The following is a 26,694-nucleotide window of genomic DNA, read 5'->3' as shown; positions in this document are numbered from 1 at the left end:
CCAATTTCATTTATGTGGCCCTGAAAGATCAAGCTTATGTAGCTGGCTAAATAAGGAAAATGATCACAGCTGTGTGGAGCAGGCACTTTTTCGTGGTAGCACACAGTTTCTGCCCAATCAAAATGTACTTCAGGCTCCCAACATGTGGGCAGAGCCAAAGCCCCACTCTAGTGATGCTCACATAATTATCTGGCAACAGTTGCGCTGTCAATCCAGACCACAATAGGAGCATCCGGTCACTCAAAAGTTGGGTAACAATGGATGATCCCGGTGATCCTGCAAAACAATAACATTAAAAAAGACAGTCTACTTACTACCCTACAACTAATGATTTTTTCCGAGCGTTTGAAGTTAAAGTTACTCTTTTTTCATGACCTACACCATATAAATCCCATGAGTCAAGGCCATGATTATATCAAATCTCAATATTTTCACCAAGAGACCCAGAACCCCTATCAAGAAAACCATAAGCGCAAATTTCTAGGGGTGGGGTTTGATGGTGGGGGACTCGAAGTGTGGCCTGCAAATGAGTGTGGGGTATTGGGGAGGGGGGAGCAGGACTAAGGAGACTTCCACCACAAAAAATAAAGCTGTGACACAAATCGTTTCTTGGCAAAAACGAGGTGGTAATGTTTTTCTTCATCATGGAATTTCAGATTCTCGACTAGATCCTCCTATACCACTATTTTATTAATTTAAGTAAAAACTGGGCTCCAGCTTCATTGTGGATTTTCTTCTGTTATGAAGGCCATCTTCTGGGACAATTCCTAAATTCTTACTTTGTGAATTAGAATTTGTGATTTGAGGTTGCATATACACTTTTTGCACATATAGACATGACGTTCATGCTCACAAACTGTTAAAACATAGCTTGTAAGCAACTACGGGCCTAATTGTGAGTTGCACATTAATGGCTGGATGATAAATTCACACCCGAAATTTCCTTATCTATGCAGTGTCATTCCAGTACAGTTTTGAGTTTTGGCTTACAATGTGGAATAACTTGTAGTTAACCTGCTCCTGGCAGACCCCATCGGAGCATATACTACAGACAATTTCTATAGCTTACTTCTTTGCTGCTCCTGGGTCGACTGCTTGAAGCAGAAACCGTGACAGTTTGTGTAATGGCGATATCTATGGCCTGCTTCTCTGATCCACCAGGCTGGACACATCAGAGCATATATTAGTCCTGGCTTCCATTTATTAGTACTCTGTCACTGCTGACTGTAATCCTCAGAGCACATACTATTTATTATGCAATGATTTTTATAATCACGCATTCCTTTGGGGTTGCTTCATGACAAGCCAGAAGCATATACTATCTGATCTCATGACGTTTGCTTTTCTGGTGTCCCACAGTTCACCCTTCATATCAAATATTACAGCTAATTCAACAGAGCTAATTTTTATGGCCTGTTCACTGCTGGTCCTGAGTATATTCCTTAGGTTTATACTACAAAGGGGTGTATTTCAGTTTCTCTACTGGTTATGTGTGGTTCCCCTCACAACTTGCACTACAGCAGGATGTACAATGCCCATTCCCAGCCCAGCGTTTGCTTCTCTGATGTTCCAGGGTAGCCTCCCAAGAGCACATACCAAGGCTGGATGTATGACAATTGCTTTGCACCACTCCACCATGGACCTCTGAGAGCATATATATTATGGCGGCTTGTACAATGCCCATTTCTATTGATTGCTACTCTTCTGCTCTTGGATGGATCACTCAGGCTTACACTATGGATGGCTGTATAATGGTGGCTCCTCTGTCTGTCCTGGTGGAATCCCTCAGCACATATACCATGATGGGTTGTATAATACCCATTAACGTGGCTCACTCAACTGCTGCTCCTGTTGGACTCCTCAGAGCATATGTTAAGCCTGGTTATATAATGCCCACTCCTAGGGGATGGTTTTATAGTGCCTATTCCCAGCATGTTTTTGTACATTTTATGACTGTTTGCATAAATTCCTCCTAGCAGTTTCTCCTTGCTGCTCGTTGGTGCACTTCTCAGAGCAGGTGCCACAACTGGCTTATAATGCTCATACCCATGTGCTGCTCCTTTTCTCTCTTTAGGCATATACCATGGCACATGGTATAATAGTCACTGTAACTACTTAGAACGTATACTATTGCTGGTTTTATAACGTCCATTTTTATGGGTTTCCTCTCTGTTTCTCCTGTTTGAACTCTAAAGTATATGCTATAGTTGACTACAGTTGACACTTCTAAGGGCAGCACCCTTTACCTCCTGCACGCTACTAAGCTCCATATTCAGTGTGGTTTAAACTTTTTCAAAAGACCACTCTGTAGGTGTGAACATTTGAGGGTATGGCTATGAGGCCTTCCCGTGGTACAAACTCACAAAAACTGTCTTGGATCCAGCCAGCCTCATTTGTACAACTTTTGAGCTCAGGCCTGTGTAGCTATTGCTTCAAGCAGCAGGGCTTGAACAAAATAACTAGTGTAAAGAATTTAACAGTACCAAACAACGAAATAAGAAATACACACAACATGAAAGAAACAAGGCACCAATTTATAAAAATAGATTATATTTATTTTATGAATTTTGAGAGCCCAAGATGATACAGATTTTTAGAGAAAACTTGAATTCTAATCCAATGGAAAACGAGCATTTGTAACCGTAAAGTTTGTAAAATTTTAAAAAATGTTTGAAAATGTTTGTTTGGCTACTCCAGCCTGGCTTGGGTGACCAAGTCTGAAACGGAAAAGGTCTGGTTGGGAAAATGGGGTAGATTTGAACAGTTACTGGGCCACCAGAGAATTTTTCAGTACATTTCCAAACTATACAGCACAACTGCTATTGACTTCTTTGGAGTGGTCCTGATGCTGCAAATGCAAGAGATGAAGATGCTCCAGGTGGTGTGCGGTCAATGGGAGTGCATTTGTGGTTATTCCTTGGTCAATGGGTCAGATAGGACAAATTTCGCCACAGAGGCTGGGGTCCCTCGAAGTCTTCCTTGGGCCAGTAGAAGGCTAGCAAAGTGTGGATTACCAGTCTTCATACATGGTGATCCTAGCAGCATACTTTGGTGGAAGCAGGTGTCCCTCTTGGGCAAACAATCTGGACACAGATGACACTCTCAGATCCAGCTGACTCAGGTGCGTTTTTGGCCACCAAGGATTAGTCTCTTGGGGAGCCCTTTGGCATTCAGTTGGAATTCTTCCAAAGTGGCTACTGACTTACCGAGTTGGGCACTTCAGCTTTGACGGCCCTGGTGCTGGTTCCAGGAGGTCAGCCGACTGACCCTTGGAGCCACTTTTATAGTCTGGGGTTGGGGAATGACTTTTCCCCGAGCCAGGAGCCACAAGCATAGTGTTCTCTTAGCAGGCCCAAAGTGCATCAGGTACAGTCCAGCAGATGGTGTAGCCTCTCTCTGCTCAGTCCAAGTGTCATCAGGGTAGACCTTCTTCGGTCCTTGTTCCAGTTTCAATGTGATCTGAGGTTCATGGTGCCAGAGATGCCATATTTATTTCCAGAAAGTGCCTTGGGATGATGTGGGCACTAGCCAATGGGCTCCCAGGTACTCTCCTCTTCGTGACGACTTACCCGCTAGGTGTGGCATCTGGCAGTCCGAGTGTACTATTCTTCCCACTCTTGAGATGTCTGAACCCTTCCTCAGATGTTAGAAGTTTGGTATCCCACCCTAGAGGTGTGGCTACCTGTGGGCTACCCGCCCACAGAAAAAACGGTTTGGACAGTGTCCTCCCCTTTCCGTCCTAGTCACCAGCCCACCTACCTGAACAAAGGGCAGCCTCTCAGGATTGGATCACCACTTGCCCACCAAAGGCGACTTCCCTTTTGGAGATCGCCTTTTGGGGTAACACCCTGAATGGCTTCCTGCAAAGGATAGGTAACACCTTGCCCTATAGCAGGCTGCTATTGTTCCTAAGCCTGGGAGCCATTCACACTACTCCCCAGGTGGGCATAAAGCTGTCTGGTGGCCAGTGACCGTGTGAGGACACTGCACAAACTGGGTCACACTGGCAGCTTTCTAAACGTTGCATTGCTTTAATAGTGAATTTAATTCGACTTGGGCATCAAGTTGAGTTTAATACCACAATTAATTTGATACTTTACAGTACTCAGGCAGGTAGACCCATTCTGAAGTCAACCAGGCTGAGGGGTCAGTCGATAACCCTGTGTTAGCCCATGAGGCTACAAGCCCTTCCACAGCAAAGTAACAATAATTTAGAAGTGTTGCTGTTAAGACATTTATGAAAAAGATGTCCTACTTAATAACATACAGCTCCCTGACATAGGGCTCCATAGGCCTTCCTTATGGAAGACTTACAAATACTGTTAAGGTTAGTTGGGCCTTGTCGTTAGTTTAAATGGCAAAGTCAAACTAGCAGTGCTATCAACTGCCCTACCAGTCTGCAGTGGCAGGCTGGGAGCCATTTTGTACATTGTCACACACAGTTTGGCACAATCAGTCCTGCAGCGCTGGATGGACACTCTGTCTTAAATCCTGGGTACCATTTACTAGGGACTTATAAGTAAGTCAGTCCTTGCCAACTAGGGATTGTCCATTTGACAAACACTTTGTAAGGGGTTAGAAACTGGTACTGGGGTCTGGTTAGCAGGTCTCAGTGCACACAGAGACCATGAACCAGCAGCATCAGTCTAAAAATGTAGGGGTGAACATGCAAAAAGAGGCATTTCCATATAAGAAGCGGTAGGTATCTGCATGAGCCACTGCATCTATCTCACACTCTTCCTAAACACAGGCATGCGCACAAGTAAAAAAGAATGGGCCTGAGCAGTCACTGCCCTACAGGCATGACACCAAAACACATCCACACAGTTTTCAGACTCTTTGTACATCCATACACTAGCATAAAATGCTTAAGCACCATACCTCTCACTCCTTTTCGCTTCAATTTGCTTGAGGTGCAGCGACATAACATGATAATAACACAGGTGTGATTCATCATTTGGGTCTTTTCCTGAGGTCTGTCCAGGCACACCCAAGAAAGACAGTCATATGTCAATGCGTGTGATGGGCTGCCTTCAGCCACTCACTCTGGGATTTTGCAGGGTACATGGGCCAAGGCAGTTGAAAGGCTTAGGTGAGGTGGGGTGGGTTGGGTTAGGTTAGGTTAGGTTGGGTTGGGTTCAGGGGTAGGAGGTGAGGTGTCCCACTCATGCTGGGAGCAAGAACTGCATGCTCTTGAGATAAGAAGAGCACTGCTGAGCCTGACAGGGCTCGCTGCTTCACAGGAGGAACAAAACGTTCAGTTCTTGGAAGAGAGGTGGAACTGCTGGAAAAGGCAAGGCCAATAAAGCTGCCTTACCTTTTGAGTGTACACCACTTTACATTCTAGTACTTCTTGTCCAACATTTATAAAGAATTTATAAAGAGAAAAGCAAACCTCAAATACCAGAATACAAATAACATGAAGGATTAGGTGACCTAGTGCCTCTGATTCGAGACAACCTGAGCTCTCTGGTCAGATCTTTAGCCTGCAGGGCAGTTTCAGTCCTTGTCGCTTTGCATAATGTTGTAGACCAATGTATATTGTAGAGAAGTACAACTACGAGTTGCAGAATGTAGAGTGCTTCAGACAACAGAGCAACACCTGGCTGGATATCTTACTTTAGATATGAGATTTCTGGCTGATGGTGAGTTGATCCTCAAATCCTCCTCCATCTCACTGAATTGCAGGACATCTCATTCTACAAATGTTTCAAGCTACACTAAATCTCCAAGGCACTGTGCACCCTTGCTTGGAGGAAGTAATAAAACCACTGAAAATACCCTCACATTAAAGGACATTTGTAGTTTAAAAATATTACTTGTATACCTAAACTAATGTGAATTCCCTCTTGGCACTTGAACAATAGATATTATTACCCAACTCACTAGTGCTCCGGGATGATAAACAGGTGCATTCTGAGGCGAACACACTGTGTAAAGAAGGCAACATTCCACCATTCCTTTTAACTAATTTTTCTCAAAGTAGGTCACTACTTCCAGAATCGTCTTCCAGCCCATACACCGCCTGCCCAAACAAGCCTAATGCTGTTTGCCTTCAATGCCATCAGTCTCCTAGCAACCCTGAACACATTCCCAGCAATGGTTCACCCTCGTCCATTGACTTCAGTGCCATCATCTCCCTTCAGTGAGTGATCTCCACTGACTTTACAGACATCACCCTCCCAACGCTGGTTCACCCCCACTGGCTTCAGTGGCATTACCCTACAATGGACCAACATATTCCAGTGGCTCACCTTTAGAACTTAAAGGGGATCAAACTTCTTCATCACCCTTTCACCAACAGCTGAACGCCACTGACTTCAACAGCAATTCCCTACGCAAACCTCTATCACCCTACCACCAATAGTGGAACCTAGTTGATTTAAATGGGATTAAATATATTGCCACTGTTTGCCCCATTGCCAAACCTTTGACACACATGCATCGCTCTCCTGCAGAGTTTCCTCCAAAGCAGCAGCAGTAGACTTTCCACAGTAGTTATTTAAATGGACTTTAATGGCGTCATATGTACTATAACACTCGACCCCACTACATTCAATGGCGTTATCTTCTCAACAATGGCTTACCCCAATTGACTTTAGTGGCCTTACCCTCCAATGGACAAGCATAGCCCTTCTACCAACGGTTCCCCTATACTGACTTTCCCTTCCTCTATATCAAAGTCATTACACTCCAATGAGCCGGTATAAACCTCTCATCAAGGGTTTACCACTAGAACATCAATGGGATGAAACAACTGATTCCTTCCTCCTTTTAACACAGTTTTAGCCTCAATTTGACAGTACTATTAATGGCAAAATATTATTTTAGGTTTGACCTTACTGGCACTTATCAACAATCAAATAATGATCACAATGGTGTGCATCATTTATGTCAAAATAATGTAGGTGGTTTTCCTGAAATTGACAAACTGTTTGGTACGTAGCCAGGGTACACACATAGCAACTCAGGGCACTGGGAATTACATGACCCACTAATGTGAGCAGGTACTTCTACCGTTGCTCCAGACTGGATAGCAGTGATCATTGTTTCTGGCCATCAATGGTAGTTACTGTGTGTGCCATTAAATCTGTTTACCTAGTGTGGTTGTTTATGTTATTGTGAGACACCATTAATACACATTCTGTGCCTGGGGCCAATGATACATATTAATCCGAGGCATCAGAGGCATCTGATGCATGTACTTCCTAGGAGAGATTTGTAAAACACAGTCCCTGGAGGGTCTAATTCATGCTGGAATCTCAAAGACCATGGAGATAGACCCTGGAACCTGGGCACCAGGTTCAAATCCCACCCTCTGCTCAAACTGCTGTGATTCTGAGTAAATCACTCAATCTCGGTGAGCCCAAAAAAGTGTAACTTAGTCTGGCTGTGTTGTGAAGTGCTCCAGTGCCCTTGGGTCAGTTTCACACTATAAAAAATAAAACAATGAAACTCAGTAGGCCTAATTTATACAGTCAGTAGTTATCATGGTTCTAGAGCTACAGTAGACATCTAAGACCTAGGACCACTGAGGCGTATACGTCTAGAACCGTCGATACATGTTACTGCCTGGTTCATTGAAATATGTCTCCCTCAGCAGGCATCAACATGCTGCTATTTGGGGAAAATTGATGCTAATTACTGTGTGGGGTCATGGGTACATGATGCACATTCTCCTTTGACTGCAATAGCCAGGAAGACTCTTGGACCTTGTGGAGTGAGTGACTGGAACAACTGAATATATGTCACAGGTCTACATTAGTTAACATGCTTACCCAACCATCCCTGAGAAACCCGGGAACGGTGAGTCATTGTAAATATCCAGATTTTGGAGGCAGTGCAAGGTCACACCGATTGCATTTACAAATGCTGGTTTGGAGTGGTCAGTTGGTGCATCACACACTGCCAGTTTTGCACTGTTGTCACTATTTTCCATTGCCCAAGTATCCCCAGTGCTCGAAACCCTAACATTTGCCAAAACAAATGCTGTTTGTTTTCCCGATGCTGAGTCATAGCAGTTTTCGACGCTGAATAAAATTCCAAAAGGGAAGCAGTGATCATTGTTATTGAAACAGATGGGATTTTAGAAAAGGTTTTAAATGTATTAACAATATAAAAATGGCGCCTTCTCTTGCTATTTTAAATGACATAGAAATCTTGAAAGAATTTGTTTTTTAAAAGGTTATTCTTTGGGCACATGAGTGCTAGCCCTAGGCACATGAGGTTACCTTGTTTTGAAACAGTTGGGCAAAAAGCAGATGCCATCCTAAGGCTTAAACTCAATACCTCAGGTCATTACTGCTCATCGTCATTGATGTGATGTGTTTTTAACCTTTATGTCATCTGGCCTGTACACAACACTTATCTGCAGGCGGGAGGAGGCTGCTACGTGATGTTCTAACATATACTCCATCTCCTAGGCGGCATGCAGGATTACAATTACGTGTGGGGACAGTGTTTTGAGATCACTATCGAGTTGTCGTGCTGTAAATATCCAGCTCCATTGCAGCTTCCGGACTTTTGGACTGAAAACCGAGCGGCCTTACTGGAGTACATGAAGCAGGTCCATCTAGGTTAGTACTCTATGAATTATGAAACACTTATCAGTGTTAAATTTGCTGCGAAGGTACAAGTATATTCAGGCAAGACAACCAGTCTGCGGTATGTGACCAGGATGTCAAAATGTCAATCGAAAGGTTTTACTTCACTAAGGTGGTAAATGATAGATGATTTTTGCAAAAAAAAAATAGACGAGAAAGCTGCTTCCCTGGAGTCCTGTTGGAATGTAGAAAACAGGTAGTCAAATATGCTGCAAGTTGATGTGATTTGAAACATCCAGTCCAAGTCTCTTAAGAACAGAAAATTAGGTATGTAGGTGGAGGGAGCGGTGTTAACATTGTTAGATAATGCCATAGGTGCACATGAGTCCAGTGAGGGCCATTAACTGACTGTTGGTTGGTCCTGTTGCTAATAAAGCTACACCAGATACCATAAACCATAAACCTAACAGGCATAATGTACACTGCAGGCCCGGCCTGTCCTTTAGGGTGGATGGGCCACGCCCCCCCACCTTTTGCCCCTCACGAAGAGTCTCTGTCAGGCTGAACAAAGGTCACCTAAGGTCAGCCAATGAGGGAAGGCAGCAGTCCCAACCCTCCTGGGACCTCCGAAGCTGAAGGTAAGTGTGTGTGTGCGACCTTGTAAAATGAATGTTTGATGCGTGAATGTTTGAATTTAATGAGTGTTGTTAATGGATGTGCGTGTGCGTGTGTGTGTGTGTGTGCGCACGCTTCCCGCCTGCCCGCCCTCTCCCTCCTAAAGCTGCCGGCCGTCACTGGTACACTGTCTCTTGCTCTGATTGGTCAGACACAGAAACATTTGAAGGACATTATCTCCTACGAAATGCTTGATGGCAGGCAATTTTGTTTGAAACTATTGAAAAACGTTCTTTTTCGTCTTGTTACCCTCCTAAAACCTTTTTTATAGACATAAGATTTACATCAACCAATATAGAAGGCACAACTTTGAAGAGAGCTTTGTGTGCCATCAGTCATATTCCAGAGGATCTAGTGTTGGCCATAGGATTATCAAGTCTTTCCTCCCCTTATCAACCATTAACGGATGGCATACCAAATGAAGAAAACAAACTGGCAGTGAAGCCAGCACTGCGGGGCAGAATGTTGGGTGGAGGACACACACACAGTCACCTTCTTTGTGTTTCTTGCCTCAAACTGCTCCGTCATGGCAGCAGAGGACTTTGTAAATGCTGGGAAGACAAATTTACTGTTCTAACACTAGTCACATAATATTTCAGGAATGTCCAGCTTTCACCAAAACAATCTAGGAGGTTTATTTACTAACCCAAACCCAGTTCTGAAATATTTGGGGAAAGTAACACATTCTTCAAAATTCAAGGAGGCTTTTTAACCACTGTAGCTATCTCCTGTCTTGGAATATCTTGGGGAAAGTTACAAATTCCCCACATGTTCTAAGAAAGGGTTGAAAGTAGTACATTTGCATTGTGAAAAGCACTTCACTAAGGGTACTACTCAAGGCAAAAACTGAATAATTACATAGGCACACAGAGAATATATACAAAAAACTAATAAAAACCATAAAAGTGCAAGGTATGTATCCCTAGGACAGTGACAGTAGGGCCACAATGTGCCAGCCACAAAATAAGTCAGATACTCCTACGCCTTCGTCCTCGTCCTCAGTTATCTCTCGGGGAATAAAGGGGTGTGCTGCAATAAGCTGAAACACTCTGGAAGAAATTAACAAATTAATTACCTTTGGTAATGCTCTTTCTGGTAGTAACTCCAACAGCAGATTCCTCACTCTGTGAATATTTCCGAGACATCAGAGTGGATTCAGAAACTTATGAGCAGTACCTCTGCATACCGGTAGGTGGCACGTGGAGCTTTACACTGATCCTGTTCTCCTCTGAAAATAACTTGTGGAGCCTATATAGGCACCACTTGCACGCTGACATCAGTTGATTTGATAATTGTCCATGCTCCCAGAAACAGAGCTGCAAAAGCAAGTTTGTTGTGACCACTATGCAGATTACTAGATTTGGGATCTTAATATTGGGTAAATGCCAATTCACAAAATTGAATCTGTGGTTAGATAGAGTCTTTACCAGAAAGATCGTTATCAAAGGTTAATAACTTCTTCTGATAGAGACTTCTAACTACAGATTCCTCAGCATTTGAATAGATACCAAAGCAGTACCTATTTGAAGGTAGGTCTGTGAATTTGTCCAAACCAAGAAGTCCTGTAGGACAGAATGGGCGAAATGCCTCTCTTATCTAACCTGGCTGTCCAGACAGTGGTGCTCTGTGAATGTATGAAGGCTGCCTGGCAGATGTCCTGTACAGGAACTCCACATGCCAATGCAGTGGTAGCAGCTTTTTCCCTGGTAGAATTAACCTGTATGTCTTCAAGAGGCTGCTTTGTAGCCAGTGCATAGTAGATCTTGACACAGAGCATGATCCAGCAGGAGATGGTTTGTCCTCTGCAACGCCTTGCCCTTTTTCGCCCCAGCAAGCCCACAACCAGTTGATCGTCCAACCAGTATTCTTTGGTACAATTGATATTAAAGCTCATTCCTCTTTTGGGGTCTAAGCAATAGAGTATTTCCTCCTCCTGCGTAGGATGTGTTAGGCAGAGCAACTGACACTGGTAAGGTGATGTTTTAACTAATGTGGAACAGCATCACAACTTTCAGCAAGAAGGCTGCTCGCATCTGCAGAGCCGATTTGATTAAAAGAAGGCTATGTACCGTAGGTTAACACAGAGCGCCTGAAAATCGCTCATGCTGTGCTGTTGTTATGGCCACGGGGAACAGTCATGAGGGTGAGAAGCCCCAAAGGACATCTGTGAAGCAGTTCAAATGGAGTCTCTGCAAATACATAAGGATCAAAATATGGTCCACTGTGGCATGACAAAAGGAGAGGGAAGAAACAGATGGCGTAGGCCTTTCAAAAAACAAAAGGAGATTTAAATAATGAATGCTGGACTGGCAACCATAAAAAGGCCAAAAAAGCCAGCACTTATCCTTTAATTGCACTCAGAACAAAGCCTTACTAGGCAAGGGACAAAATAGAGAAAACGCAAGATAACTTAGCCTTTAGGAGTTTGATCGGTCATATGCCATAATAAGCTGCAAATTTGTGCCAGCAACAGCCATATACAGTTTTTGGCTGCTAAGATGCTATCAACCACCTCTGGGGAAAAGGTCGAAGGCATTCAGCTGCCGACACGGAATCTCCAACCATGAAGGTGGAAATTGTGAAAGCCTGGGTTCAGAACTCTACCCCACTGCTGCAAAAGCAGGTATGCGCGAAGGGGTAGCCTGATCGGAGGTTAGATCTCATGCCCAGGATCTCTGGATACTATACTTCCAGTGCCCAATTCGGTGCCACTGGGATGACTTAGGCTCAGTCAGTGATGATCTTCTTCAGAACTCAGGGGCAGAAGAGGTATCAGCAGGAAGTAAGAAAGAGTCCTGAGTTTCAATTTAAGCAGAAAGCGTCTCCTAGCAAGAGATGCCTTGAAAACTCCAATGAGCAAAACTGCTGACATTGCAAGTTCTCTTTGGTGCCAAACAGGTTGAGCCAAGGTTCTCCCCATTCATGGAAAAGACCTTGCACCACCTCCAGGTGCAACTGCCACTTGTGATTCACTCATCCACCCTGGCCTTCAAAGATCCTACCACGTGGTTTACCACCAGGAAATGTTCTTTATCAATCAAATCAAAAACATTTATAAAGGGCGCTACTCACCCGTGAGGGTCTCAAGGCGCTAGGGGGAGGGGGTTGCTGCTCCTCGAAAAGCCAGGTCTTGAGTTGCCTCCGGAATGCGAGGTGGTCCTGGGTGGTCATGAGGTTGGTGGGGAGGGAGTTCCATGTCTTGGCCGCCAGGTAGGAGAAGGATTTCCCACCTTCCATGGTGCGGCGGATGCGAGGGACGGCGGCGAGTGCGAGGTTGGCGGAGCGAAGTTGACGGGTGGGCGTGTAGAAACTGAGGCGACGGTTGAGGTATTCGGGTCCCTTGTTGTGGAGGGCTTTGTGTGCGTGGGTGAGGAGCCGGAAGGTGATCCTTTTGTTGACGGGAAGCCAGTGCAGGTGTCTCAGGTGGGCGGAGATGTGGCTGTTGCGGGGTATGTAGAGGACGAGGCGGGCGGAGGCGTTTTGTATTCGCTGCAGACGTTTCTGGAGTTTGGCGGTGGTTCCTACGTATAGGGTGTTACCGTAGTCCAGGCGGCTCGTGACAAGGGCGTGGGTCACAGTCTTTCTGGTGTTGGCGGGGATCCAACGGAAGATCTTTCGGAGCATGCGGAGGGTGAGGAAGCAGGAGGATGATAGGGCATTGACTTGTTTGGTCATGGTGAGAAGTGGATGAATCCGAGGTTGCGTGCGTGGTCTGAGGGGGTTGGTGCGGTGCCAAGGGCCGTGGGCCACCAGGAGTCGTCCCAGGCGGACGGGGCGTTTCCGAGGATGAGGACTTCCGTTTTGAGTTCAGTTTCAGACGGCTGAGTTTCATCCATTCTGCAATGTCTTTCATTCCATCTTGCAGGTTGGTCTTGGCGCTGGTGGGGTCCTTGGTGAGGGAAAGTATCAGCTGAGTGTCGTCGGCGTAGGAGGTGATGTTGATGTTGTGTTTGCGTACGATGTCGGCGAGGGGGCTCATGAAGACATTGAAGAGAGTCGGGCTGAGCGAGGAGCCTTTTGGGATGCCGCAGATGATCTCGGTGGGGTCTGAGCGGAACGGTGGGAGGTAGACTCTTTGGGAGCGGTTGGAGAGGAAGGAGGTGATCCAGTCCAGGGCCTGTCCTTGGATACCGGTGGAGCGGAGGCGAGATATTAGGGTTCGGTGGCAGACTGTGTCGAAGGCAGCCGAGAGGTCGAGGAGGATGAGGACGACTGTTTCTCCATTGTCCATCAGAATTCTGATGTCGTCTGTGACTGAGATGAGGGCGGTTTCTGTGCTGTGATTGGCTCGGAATCCGGACTGAGAGGGGTCGAGTAGGTTGTTTTCTTCAAGGAAGTTGGTAAGTTGCTTGTTGACGGTCTTCTCTATGACTTTGGCAGGGAAAGGGAGGAGCGAGATGAGGCGGAAGTTATTCAGGTCGCTGGGGTCCGCCGTAGGTTTCTTCAGTAGGGCGTTGACTTCTGCGTGTTTCCAGCTCTCGGGGAAGGTGGCAGACGCAAACAAGCTGTTGATGATGGTCTGGAGATGCGGGGCGATGATGTCGTCGGCTTTGTTGAAGATGAAGTGTGGGCAGGGGTCTGAGGGGGCACCGGAGTGGATGGAGTTCATGGTAGCTTTGGTCTCTTCCGTGCTGATGTGAGTCCAGGCGTTGAGGGTGATGGCTGGGGTTGTAAGTTCTGTGGTGGTTGGCTGGGTCTGGTGTCCGAAGCTGTCGTGTAGGTCGGTGATCTTACGATGGAAGAAGGTGGCGAGGGAGTTGCAGAGGTCTTGTGAGGGCGTGAGGGCGTTGGCGTTAGGATTGGAGAGCTCTTTGACAATGTTGAAGAGTTATTTGCTGTTGTGAGTGTTTTTGTCCAGTCTGTCAGTGAAGGAAGTTCTTTTGGTGGCGCGGATCAGTTGGTGGTGTTCGCGGGTGGCGTTTTTGAGGGCAGACATGTTTTCTGCAGGGTGGTCCTTGCGCCAGGTTTTCTCGAGGGTGCGGCAGTTTTTTTTAGATTCCTTGAGGGTGTCTGTGAACCAAAGAGGTTTCCTGGTGTTGGTCTGTCTTGGGAGGCGTCTGAGGGGTGCGAGGTTGTCTGCGCAGTTGGTGATCCAATGCGTGAGGCTGAGGGCTGCGTGTTGTGTTCGGTGGAGAAGGTGGGTTGGTTGTCGCTGAGAGTGGAGAGAAGCTGTTCCGCGGGGATTTTGTTCCAATGTCTGCGTGGGATGGGTTGTGTGCGGAGGTGGCGAGTCTCGCGTCGGAAGGTGAAGTGGACACATCTGTGGTCGGTCCAGTGTATTAGGGAGGAGTGGCTGAAGGATACGTGGTTGCTGGCGGAGAAGATGGGGTCGAGCGTGAGTCCGGCGATGTGGGTGGGGGTGTTCACCAGTTTCTTGAGACCGAGGTTGGCGAGCAGGGCAGTGGTGTTGGGGTCATTGTTCTGTTCCAGGTGGAAGTTGAGGTCACCAAGGAGGATGTAGTCCGGCGAGGCAAGGGCGTGCGGGGAGATGAAGTCAGTGATAGAGTTGCTGAAGAGGGCGCGTGGTCCAGGGTGCCTGTAGATGAGAGTTCCTCTGAGGGTGGTCCTGGGGTCGGTGTGGATCTGGAAGTGCAGGTGTTCGGCGGCAAGGGGGGTGTCTTCGGTGGAGGTGGTGACGTTGATGGAGTCCTTGAAGACGATGGCGATTCCTCCACCGACTTGGTTGGTGCGGTCTCTCCTGGAGATCTTGTAGCCGTCGGGGATGGCTATGGCGATGTCGGGGGCCGAAGAGGCGTTCATCCAGGTCTCAGTGATGAAGGCGACGTCCGGTGCGGTGGAGTCCAGGAGGTCCCATAGTTCAATGGCGTGCTTGTGGACGGAGCGTGCATTGATCAGGATGCATTTGAGGTGGATGTTGGCGCGTGGGCTGGCGGGCGGGGTGGTTTCGCGGTGGAAGGTGAGTTTGCAGGTGTGGCATGTGAAGGTGGTCCACCCATTTCCGGAGGATAAGTGCCTCCTGAAAAAGGCCCCAGGACTCCACTCTGCTCTTTTTGGTGCAATACCACAGGGCAGTGGTGTTGGTCATAAGACCCTGCACCACTTTTTGATGGGTGGATGGAAGAAAGACTTTCAATGCCAAGTGGATGGCCCTGAGCACCAAAAGGTGATATGGAGCTGGGACTCCACCAGAGACCTCTGATCTTCACCTATCACAGGTGGCCACCCCGACCCACAAAGGATGCATCGGTCCACACTGTCAGCTCTAGTGGGGTAGGGAGAGGTCTCAAATCTGCTTGTGGTCACAGCGGTTCCATTGGTTCTGGGCCCACTTACACTTCAGATCCCACTGCGGAGCCCTCATGCCACTGTGAGCATCTGGATGCGGGACATATGATCCTCCGTCAGCCATTCAGGGGACAATGGAAGAACCCAGCAAAGAGAGAGTGTACACCCCTCTGAACAATTTACAGGACCTACCTGTCTGATGTTATGGGTTGCGCCAATGCAGTTAGGACAACTGGAATCTTCTGCCACCTGGGTGGCTGTGCTCCAAAAGGGCACGCTAAATGGGTTTGGCTTGTGGGGCCACTGAAGGGTGGAGGAGAGGAAAAAAGTAGGCTGGTCAACATGTTGTCCCTGACCACAGGAGTGGTGCATACCATACTTCAGGTACGGAAAATCTGGGAACCTGCTGAGTTATGGAATGGCTGTATGGTATACCCCTGCCAAAAGTGCAGAAAGATCTAGCTGGTGCATGCGGTTATGTGGTGGAGCAAACAAGCCCAAGGAGCAGGCTATGGCCCTGCTATATTTAAAGCACTCCAGAGCTAAATTCTCTTTGTTGCCAAAAAGTTTCATCCTATCAGATGGCATGTCCATAAGGGACAACTAAACATTGGAAAAACTAGTGAATCTCCACCAGGCATAGCAACACATGGCTACACTGGAAGCAGTGACTCAGATGATGGAGTCCCTGGTGTCCAGGGTGCAACAGATGGAGAATTATGCTGCATCATGGCCATCTTGTATGGGACACAGGTCACCAGGAACGCAGGACAGAATTTGAGCCACAGTGTTCCAAAGAGTGAGGGAATGACTGCACAGAAGGTACCTGGCTTTGACTGAGGGCAAGGCCAAGCTCAGGGAAGAAAATATGATCTTCCCAAAGGTCTCATTTCTTTTGGACTCTGTCTGGAGAAACAGTGGGGAAGGCATTTGGCTTTGTTTTTCTGGTACAAGCTTGAACCGTCAAGTTTTTAGGTAAAGGGTAATGTGACAAGAAGGTATTTCACCAGACAGCCAGAGAAAGGTTTGGCCCAGGATCCTACAAGAATATCATTGAGTGCCTGTTGGCCAAAAAGGGCTCAAAGGTGGTCTAAGCCTCTGCAGAACTTCGGTTAAGACGTTAGTTTTATACTCCATTGTGGGTAGTTGGAATTGAGAACTTCAGCCACTCTCCCCATAACCACTGCAAAGGAGAAGCTTTCTTCAGTGGCAGGCCAGTGGTGACATTAGGCCAGATTCATAAGAGGTGTCGACACCACTTGCATCCTGGAGTCCCCCATACCAATTTTTCCTAGGTAGGGGTGCCCAGGTCATCTCCCACATCATAGTCATTATCAGAGTTCATACCAAATAAAGAATGCAGCGTATGGAGCCTTTCCTTTGAAAATGGGATGTTAAAAGAATTAGGCAGTGTAAGCAAAGACTGTGGGTCAATGAGTATCAAACGCAGTCTGGGTTTAGAGTCAGAGAGCACAATGAGAGGCTCGTTCTCCTGACCTGATGAAGTTGGCATCAATGTTGACGCTCTGGGAACTGGTGTGGACTGTGGAGCCCGAGGCAGAGTTTGTGTAGGCCTCAGAAGAGGCCCTATAATGGTTTCAGGGGGTCCACCTGCTGCTGAGAGCAAACCCACAAGTGGTAATCCATATGAAGGGCCTCCTTGGCGCCCAAAGGCATGCCAGAGGGAGTTGGAAGAGACACAGAGTCAGAGGATGGTCTTGTGGAAATCTTCGATTTGCATTGTTATCGCAGACGGTCCCAGTTACTCGGATCATGCCGGAACTTGTTATGGGAGGGGCTCCGACATCAGTCGACTTCGGAGGGAGATCTAGAGGCACGATAATGTCCTTGTACTTTCTCTGGCTTACGAGAGTGGCATGAAGGGGCAGGCTCCTGCTTCAATTTTTTATGTTTTTTCTTGGACTTATCCAAGGAGTTGAAGTATGACAGTGATCTAACCTCGGAACCGACTTCTGTACTGGGAATGGGACTGGCCCTTCGACTTGGACCAGTAACCATGTGTGGTCGTCCAATATCTGGAGACATACAATTTCACCTTGTGGTCCCATTTGGCTTTCATATTCATTGACATGCTGTCACTGCAGGTCTTAGAGTCGTGGCTCACCCCTAGGCACCATAGGCAAACCTGATGCAGATCTGTCACAGACATTGGTTTGCAACAGTACCTGCATGGATTAATTCTGGTAGTCTTGGGAGGTAACATTTCCCTTGCACACTGGTATTTAGTCAAACTTTCTGAGGCAAAATGATCTCTATAGAGATGAAAGGACGCTCCTGATCCACACCTGGAAAGAAAGGAACTGTAATCAGCACACAGAAGTGGCGTCTGTATTGGCTCTGCTGGTCTTTTCTGGAGCTGAACAACATCATTGTTGAGCCATATGGCGCCACTTACCAGCATGCAGAGGGACCACTCAAAGGTTCCACGATCCAGGCTGACACCTGGGGAATATTCAAAAGGTGAGGAACCTTCAGTCTCTTACACTGGATTCAGAGTTGGAAAGTTAGGACTAGCAACTGGTAGTAGCCACAAACATATACAAGATCTGATTCTGGTCATTAAAGCAGGGAACCCTTTGCTGCTTTTCTGTGAAATGATCGTTTGCTCAGACATCATTTTGGTCATGTGCATAAGAGAATGTACTTAGACCCTCTTGTCACCTTAACCCCCTTCCCTATTACAAAGGCCCAGTCAGTAGTCCACCTTCATGTAGAAGGTCCTGCTGGGAGAGGAATCACTCAGACAACATGACTTGTTCAACATCTGTGAGATGTTTCTGAGACTATGATCTTGATTATGAGGTAGGGTAACTTCCTATTCCTACAAGTAATGCAGTAAATATAGCACCCCCCAAAATGTTCCCCTGGCACAGTTTGATTGATTCAAACATGCCACAATATATCAAAGGAAAATGTGAAGCACATTCCCTTACATGCAACATTTGGTGCAGGAAACAATTCTGCGTGTAATTCCTCAGATATCAGTTTGGAAACTTGTAATATAAGGTATTTACCACAGTTGGTAAATAACTCACCCAGGATGTTTAAAGACTATTTCAATTGTATTTATATAGCAGTTACTATCCCTGATGAGGCATTGAAATGCTTTACACCAGGCAAAACTCTGCTCCAGAACCCAAGGTTAGTGCTTAATTCAGTGATTATTGTTGATCCCTTTATTAGTCTTGTGCTCTGAAGGAGACCATTCTATGCACTTAATCCATCATCGTGGTGGTGCAATAGTTGGTGGGGGTGCATCGGGGGATTAGGGAGTTAGGAGTTATATAGACTTCTTGCCTCAAGTCTTTCTGACATAGAAGACCTCTCTAGTGGGACAACGGGATAGTCACCATCTTCCACTGACTGCAGTTTGGCAGGGGGATATTTGGCTGAGGGCCTGCAGTGATCTACCTTTCTTCCCAAAGAATCCTGCTTTCAGCTTCACAGGTAACGCCACTTCCGGCGTAGGGCAATAGACGCCCTGTCTGGGGGAAACCGGTCTGGCCGAGGTATAAAGTAAGCCCGCAGTGCCGCAAGACGGCTCTACCACACTGCTTGGCTGGAGAGCACTAAGAGTCCACGCAGCTTCCAGTTCCATTGTGCTTACTCTAGGAGCGCCCACCCCGGTCCTGAGGTAAATACCGCTTTTACTGGCAACCTTGGAATCATGGCCAAACTGTAAATGAGTGACACAGAATTTGATTCAGTGAGTTAGACGAGCGAGCCAGCCAATCACAAGTATGCGTCTACAAACAAGCATGTCTGCTATTTGCGTATGTTGAAAGTATTGAAATGCTCCTGGTTTCTGTGGCTATTTGAAAAGCCTGGAGCTGCCATTTCCTCCCCGGTAGGAGTCGCTTCCTGCTCCAGTAGGAACAAGGTCAGACAGAGACAGAAAACAGGCCTGGGCACCATACTAAAACTGACACCCATTAGTGATTTAGAAAGTTTAAAAAGTGCCTCATGCTTGCATAGCAGGGCAGTTTTAAACTTGCAAAGACGCTCTATAAAAGTGTTTTTCAAGTTATGTAAGACTGCAAGGGTTTCAACTTGCTGCGGGCCATGTCTGTTTTAAAATTAATATTTGTTTTTAATATGAGGGAACTCAAGAGTAAAATGCGGCCCAGTCGACCATAAAGCAGGCTCACTAACTGCCAAATAACCGTCCCACACAGTGACCTTTCGGACCAACTCGTCTGGTACTGCTTGATCACCCTGCAGACTGGTCCGACCTTGAGCAGGAAGATGCCTCCTTGGATCGACGCAGCAGGGGCAGTGCTCCGACATTAGGATACATTTACACATCTCTCGTATACCGATCACATTAATTTGGCACAGGGCCCAGTTTCTACCCTTAATGGAGCCCATACAAAGCATCATTTTGGAAATAAAGCTGCCCTACATTAGAGGAGCTCTTGCGTTCTGTACCAGCGATATTTGCTTTATCAGTTGAAGATAGTTTTGAAAGCTTGATAGAGGCTTTCACTATTCTGAGCCACCCTTCATTTAAGTGACGCGTTTTGTCTTGGTTTGCAGGTATCAAAGGTCAGGTTTTAGATGGACAGAGTACACCCGTACCAAATGCGATTGTGGAAGTCCAAGGAAGAACGCACATCTGCCCTTATCGCACCAACAAGTTTGGAGAATACTATCTTCTTCTGCTGCCTGGGAGCTATAGCTTTAAAGTAAGAATACTATATTGCTGGTTCATACCTTCACTAAACATTGGCCTACTGCCAACTAGAGCAGAGCGCTTAGGGTGAGTGAACTGCCGGTTGCCCATCAAACAACTGAATGGATATTGTCGTTTCGGTTGTTTTGTCTTTTTTCAGCACAGGAAAAGAATGACTACATTATTGTGGTCTTCCATACAGTGGGGAGGCGGCTGTGTTGTAATTTATAGTAAAATATATTTATTGTTTTTAAGTAAATCAATTACTCCAATGAAAAATGTATACCTATAAAACCATTCTAAAATCGAAATCAGCAATTCCTCTGCAGTTATACTTAAAGTCCAAGCCCCAGGTGAGTTGTCTCACCCACTCAGAGGGCAGATTTTATTGGCTGATCAAGCGTATAAGTAGGCTTGGTAGAGAAATGTTTTACTGATTTACTAAAAAAATAACATTTCATTGCTTCCTCCATTATTCTTATGTTGTTTTCATTGAATGACTGACGCAAGAACTTTTTCCACAGGTCTAGTAAATTTGGACACATGCAAATTATGTGTTCTAAAGATTTAGGTTTGTAATTGCATAGCCTGCTATTCTTTTGAAAGCACAAACACGTTTTCCAAGAGCAAATTCAAAAGTAGGACTATATATTAAACAGGGCCAAAGATATTTAGGCCCTCATTATGTACTTGGGGGTCAAGACCACCATGATGGCGGCGGCGGAAATTTCCACCACCGGCATGGCGGTCTCGATCGCCACATAATATACACAGTGTGGACCGCCACAGGCGGCCTTCCACCACTGCTAGGCTACCGCTGTCAGGCAGCCTGATGATGGCGGAATTCTTCATCAGAGAGGGCAGCGCTGCTTGCAGCGCTGCCCTCTGGATAAAGAACCCTTGTTCCCCCAGCCATTCCCCGGCGAGTTCACCGCCAGGGAAAGGCTGGCGGAAGAGGTGCTCCGGGGGCCCAGTACAGAGCCCCGTCACGCAGGTCACTCGCCGCACAGAGGCATTGATGACGGCTCCATGTGGAGCCGTCAGTAATGTCCCTGCCCAGCGGAATGTTAATTATTCGGCAGGCGGGGCCTCAATGGAGCTGGCGGTCTGTGATAAGACCACCAGCATGAACATGGCGGAGATTGCCGCCGTGTTCATAATGACCCCCTTAATCTTTTTGACAGTCTTAAAATCTGAGCCAATATATGGGTGTTTTATAAAACGGTAAGCATCAAAATGTAGATGTCTGTGTTTGTATATAAACAGGGCATTTAAATTGTTGTCACAACTGCATCTCCATCGGGTAGTTCTTATTAGTCCTTTGCGGCTCTGTCCGGGCAAACCAGGCACTAAATCAAGAGAAGGTTAGCACATATTCATTGAGGCAGTTCACAATAGTGCTGAAGTTGAAACCGAGGATTTGTGAGGCATTAACAGATAGCTCCTCATAGATTCATTTTTTCAGATCATCTTTCCTCAACGACCTACACTCGCAAGCAAAATTAAACATGGAGGTTACATGTAGGATGCTAACTAATTTCTAATGGAGTTCCAAGTGAATAATCGTCTGTGTAGAAGACTGTAATTTGAGTAACAGCCTGTAGTTTTGCATGCAGATGATGGTAAGTTCATTCATCAGTTTGTCAATGAAGAACAGCAGAAGAATAAAGGAGAAACAGTAGAGATTTGGTGTCCAAGCCAAAAGCAATTAACTGAAGGCTTTAATACTGTACACAGTGTAAATAGTTTAGTTACCATGGAAGCTTTGTCTCCAACTTCCACGAGGGACTAAAGGACATCGCCGACTGGATGAGAGACAGCCGGCTAAAACTGAACTCGGACAAAACAGAGGTCCTCATCCTTGGGCGCACCCCCTCTGCCTGGTACAACTCATGGTGGCCGTCCACGCTGGGTCCCCCACTGACACCCTACGACAGCACCCGAAACCTCGGCTTCACCCTCGACTCCTCACTCTCCATGTCAAAACAGGTCAGTGCCATCTCCTCCTCCAACACCCTCCGCATGCTTCGCAGAGTTTACAAATGGATCCCAACAGAAACAAGAAAAACAGTAACCCAGGCCCTCGAGAGCAGCAGACTCGACTACGGCAACGCCCTTTACACCGGTATCTCATCCAAACTCCTCCAACACATCCAAAACGTCTCCGCCCGACTCATCCTCAACATCCCTCGCCACTGCCACATCACCCCCCACCTAAGAGACCTTCACTGGCTCCCCGTCAACAAGAGGATCACCTTCAAGCTCCTCACCACGCATGCAAGGCACTCCACAACACCGGACCATCATACCTGAACAACAGACTCAACTTATACACCCCCACCCGACATCTCCGCTCACCTCACCCTCACCTCCATGCCCCGCATTCGATGCAAATCTTCTGGCGGCAGATCATTCTCGTACCTAGCCGCCAAGACCTGGAACACCCTCCTGCCGGATCGACGACAGACCCAGGACCTTCTTTCCTTCAGAAAACTCCTCAACACTTGGCTCTTCGAGCAGTAGCAGCACCTCCCCCGCATCCTCTCCCCCCCCCCCCCAGCGCCTTGAAACCCTCACGGGTATGTAGCGCACTTTACAAATTTATTGATTGATTGATTGATCGTGTTTGGACCAACTTAATTTGGGATTGATTGTAATACATGTTTACTCATATTTGTAAACTAATTACATTCAAGATGCTTCCATTCTTTTCCAAATGCCATTGTTTTTGGGGCATTTATAGACAGTTCATTGGTGGGTTGAAGAGATTCAGGTTTGACAGTTGCGTGGGCAGGCCAGATGGAATTACAGAGAAATTCACCAGGTCATCAGTGTATACCAGGTGACTGGCAGGCCGGCCAGCTAGATTAGTAAACCTAATCAGAAAACTCAGAAGATATGAAATGCATAAGGAAACAAATGAGGGGCCAGGTCACTTTTTACACTGTTCTCAATGTACATAGTGGTGAAACTTCATTCTTCCTCGACAGTTTGACCTTTAGCCGTGTGCCCTTATGCAGGGCAATAATAAGCTGTAGTAATGACTTGTCTGTAGTTTGTCATTCTGTGTTTATTGGAGCAAGTCAAAGTGTGTATTGTTTGGTGCACATGATGTCAACCAGCATGTTCTAAACCCTCCAAGTTCACATCAATAGCCTAAAAGTTTGCTCTAGCAAAAAAGAAGAGCAATCAATATTAAAATAAATAGGGATGGGTGGGTTTGTGGTAAATAATCTCAAAGACAAATTAAATATTTCTGGAGGCCCTCCCTTCCAAGAAACTACAAGCGTAACTCACTATTAACGAATACACTAGTCTATTCGTTGATCCAATATGACTCACTCTAGATAATACAAGATACAACCAAATGCAAGATCAACAGATATAATTTTGACTGCAATAATTGAGTACCCCAGTACTGATGAATTTCATTCAGATTGTAAATGGTATTAAAGAACTGTATAAATGCTCATATCAGCCAGTCCCTGTTTTTATATGCTGTTTTACAATTAGCATGCAACTGTACTCGTTCACTGAAACCAATGACCTGCTGAATGCTCACCAAGCAGTTATTAGGCCAGGTAGAAAAACAGAACTTGTCCTGGATTCCATCAAGGCAAACTAACCAGGCACTGACTTGGGAAGAAGTTCAAGGTGTCCCAAAAACCTAAACATCTGTAAGCCATCAAAAAACCCTTTGCACATCTCTTCAACACCACAATGACCTCATGTAGTTCACAGAATCACAAATCGTGAATATCCAAAAGTCTACCACGACCAACAGTGTTCCACCCTCTTTTCCACGCACTTCGCCACCAACTCTACAATGTTGTTCTTGACATTCAGTCTATTGGAAGAGGAGGAGGAAATACATTTAGCATTTGAAACCAAAACGTCCAACCTTCCAGCAGATTCGTGACCAGCAGCCTGCCTAAAAATAAAACTCCATGACCCTATCCATGGACTTCTCATGAATGATAAAGTGTCACTTTTACAAGCATTGAAGGACGCCACCTTTGCACCTTTGGTAAAGAAATCAGTGACAGAGCCAAATAGTCTCACCAGTTTCTGACTAGTGTCTATCCTGCTGGTTATATGATGTTACAAAGCATGCCTTTACCACGCATGCCTTGTACACACCACCTTTACCACGCAGATGGTGTTATCTCACATTCATGCTAAGCATATGTAAGGTAAGCATAACCCCCATATAAAACCCCAATTAAATATGTATCATTTAAATTTTATTTTGAAGGAACCCCTCCAAACTTCTCTTGTTTGTAAATTATGCCTAACCTTCGTTTAACATTGCCCACCCCATAAACCTACATTTACCTATAACTTCCTTCACCACAACCTACCCCTAAATCCTAAATTTAATATTTAATTATTTCTTCTTTGGCGGGAGGGACCTCCCTAACCCCTCTTTCTAATTCACTTCCAGCCTTTCTTTACCTCTACTCACACTTAAACCATAGAATAATCCATACTTCCCTTTACCACTGCCCACACCCAAAACCCTACAATAAATTTTTTCGCACATTATCACTACCCAACCCTGTATGGTAAATATATTGTTGTGAAGGCTGTTTCCCATTCTGTCATATCAGCAAGAGACAAAACAATCGCAAAACTGTAGAACAAATTCACTATTTCACACACCTTATGTGCAATGTTTTCAGATGACTTTTGTAAGAAAATTAATTATTAGTTTAGGAATATGCGAGTCCTCGAAGAATAAGTCTAAAATCCTGCCACATCCAACGCATAAGTTGAACTGAATAAACCCTGGCTTAACCACTGGTAGCTATGGCACAAAGCAGACTGAAAGAAAAGTGTGTTAATTAATTAACAGTATCAAAAACAAATACAAAGTTGAACCGCAACATATTAAAAATCCCACAACCTATTTTGATAAAGTGATATTAATAAGAAAAATGACACCAAATTGAATACAATCCAAAAAAGGGACCCGAAGATATGAATGTTTAATGTTGTAGGGCAAAACAAATGCTAAGAAAAAGTATAGTCCCAGTCCCACTCAGAAGTCACTATTCACGGTGAACCAGGATCTATGTGCCATTTCAGGCTGACTGCAATCGAGCAGAGGTCGGATACCTCAAGCTGGTGCCCCAGTTTTACCTTATGATTAGTCCCTGAAATGGAAGGTGTACATCAGCGGGGCTGTTTCCAGCAAAGTCATCTTGAAGCTGTATGATGAGGTTCTGCTGATGTCTGGTTGCGGCAGTTAAAGGTTTTCGCGCCTGTCTAAGTCCTCTTGTCAGTCAGGTAGTTTTCACGCTTTCGCTAGTCAAGATTTTTACCTTTGTACTTAGTGTTTTTATGGACCTTAAAATCCTCCAGCAAGGCGACAAAGTCCTATCAAAATCAGACACCTGTGCTGTGAGGTCCCACTGATACTCTTTAGGTCTTGGAAGTCCAAATATTTTCTAAGACCCAACTTTTCAGACTTTATGGAACAATTCCTCTTGGTCTCTTCAATGCAGATGTCTCCAATGAGTGGCTTGTGAGCTACCAGTAGCTCTTCATCTACCTGTGAGTAGCTCTCCTGTGTGCAGCCCAACCTAAATATCAAAATTAAAAAGCAAGGATTCAAGAGAAAAATTTATTTTCAGAACTCAAACTAATGTTTGGAGAAAAATAGATGAATTTTCAAAATGTGTTTAAAGTTAATATTTGAGTTGTAGAGATGTATTACTCATACTTATGGTGCCAGGGGGATTGCAGCTATGATTTGTATGTAGTACCTATGCAATATTTCAATTCAGATTGTTAAAGGCTTTTTACATTACTATTGGAAACACTGCCTAATGCACCAATGGGATCACTACTGACAGTCCTGGATGGGGTGTTCACTTTTACATCACTAGTATTAGTAGCTCAGGATGATTTTCATTGAACATGAGTAGCTCTTGTCACAGAAAAGGTTGGAGACCCCTGCTTCAATGGCTTCCAGAACTTCATGTAAGCATTTAGGGGCTCTGATCCACCCCAGTAGAGGCCCCCAGCAGGGCCAAGTTCAGGCCCAGTTGCTACTGGCGAGTTGGACACACTAAGAAAAAGACCTCTTCCAACTTGTTGTGTCCCTGTAGCCACGGGGGAAGTCAGCCTGCTGACCCTTGGAGTCCTCTTCTCAGTCCTGGGTACAAATGAACGCAGGTCCAATCCTTCAGGTCTCCACACAGGTCACCGCAGCAGAACCATTCCTATTCTGTTCTTCTTAGGTTAGGTAAATCCCTCCTCCTAAACCTGACCAAACTGGTTCTGGGGCTGGATACCCCCCCCCCCCCCCCCCAAAACACCCCCCCTCCCCACCACCACTAGGCTGGTGCCAGACTGACTACAATCAGCTCCTGGTCACCCTTTACACTTAACTATGAATAGACATGGTTCACTCTGGTCTCTTTCAAGTTAATAGAGTTCCTGAACCCTCCCTAGCTGCCCTTCCTGACATGAGAGGAGTTACATATCTCACACCCAGGTCTTCTTGTCAAAAAGGCCTAAGTTATTGTTTCT

At 45.9% G+C, this 26,694-nt stretch overlaps 1 protein-coding gene across 7 annotated transcripts in view; it reads left to right on the top strand.

The window, feature by feature from the left end:
- The window catches only part of CPM (carboxypeptidase M), a 211,192-nt gene that overhangs the window by 177,403 nt on the left and 7,095 nt on the right, over positions 1-26,694 (top strand). For 5 of the 7 annotated variants that reach the window (XM_069229187.1, XM_069229186.1, XM_069229192.1 and 2 more), the window contains 2 exons: positions 8,424-8,576; positions 20,022-20,170. In XM_069229187.1, the coding sequence (XP_069085288.1) occupies positions 8,424-8,576; positions 20,022-20,170 (302 nt within the window). Of the gene's footprint in view, positions 1-8,423; positions 8,582-20,021; positions 20,171-26,694 lie in introns of those variants that run through there. The other 2 variants (XM_069229190.1, XM_069229191.1) reach the window with 2 other exon arrangements.

The sequence above is a fragment of the Pleurodeles waltl genome, chromosome 4_1, assembly GCF_031143425.1.
Source record: "Pleurodeles waltl isolate 20211129_DDA chromosome 4_1, aPleWal1.hap1.20221129, whole genome shotgun sequence".
Lineage (NCBI taxonomy): Eukaryota > Metazoa > Chordata > Amphibia > Caudata > Salamandridae > Pleurodeles > Pleurodeles waltl.
This window is presented reverse-complemented; position numbering and strand designations above follow the sequence as displayed.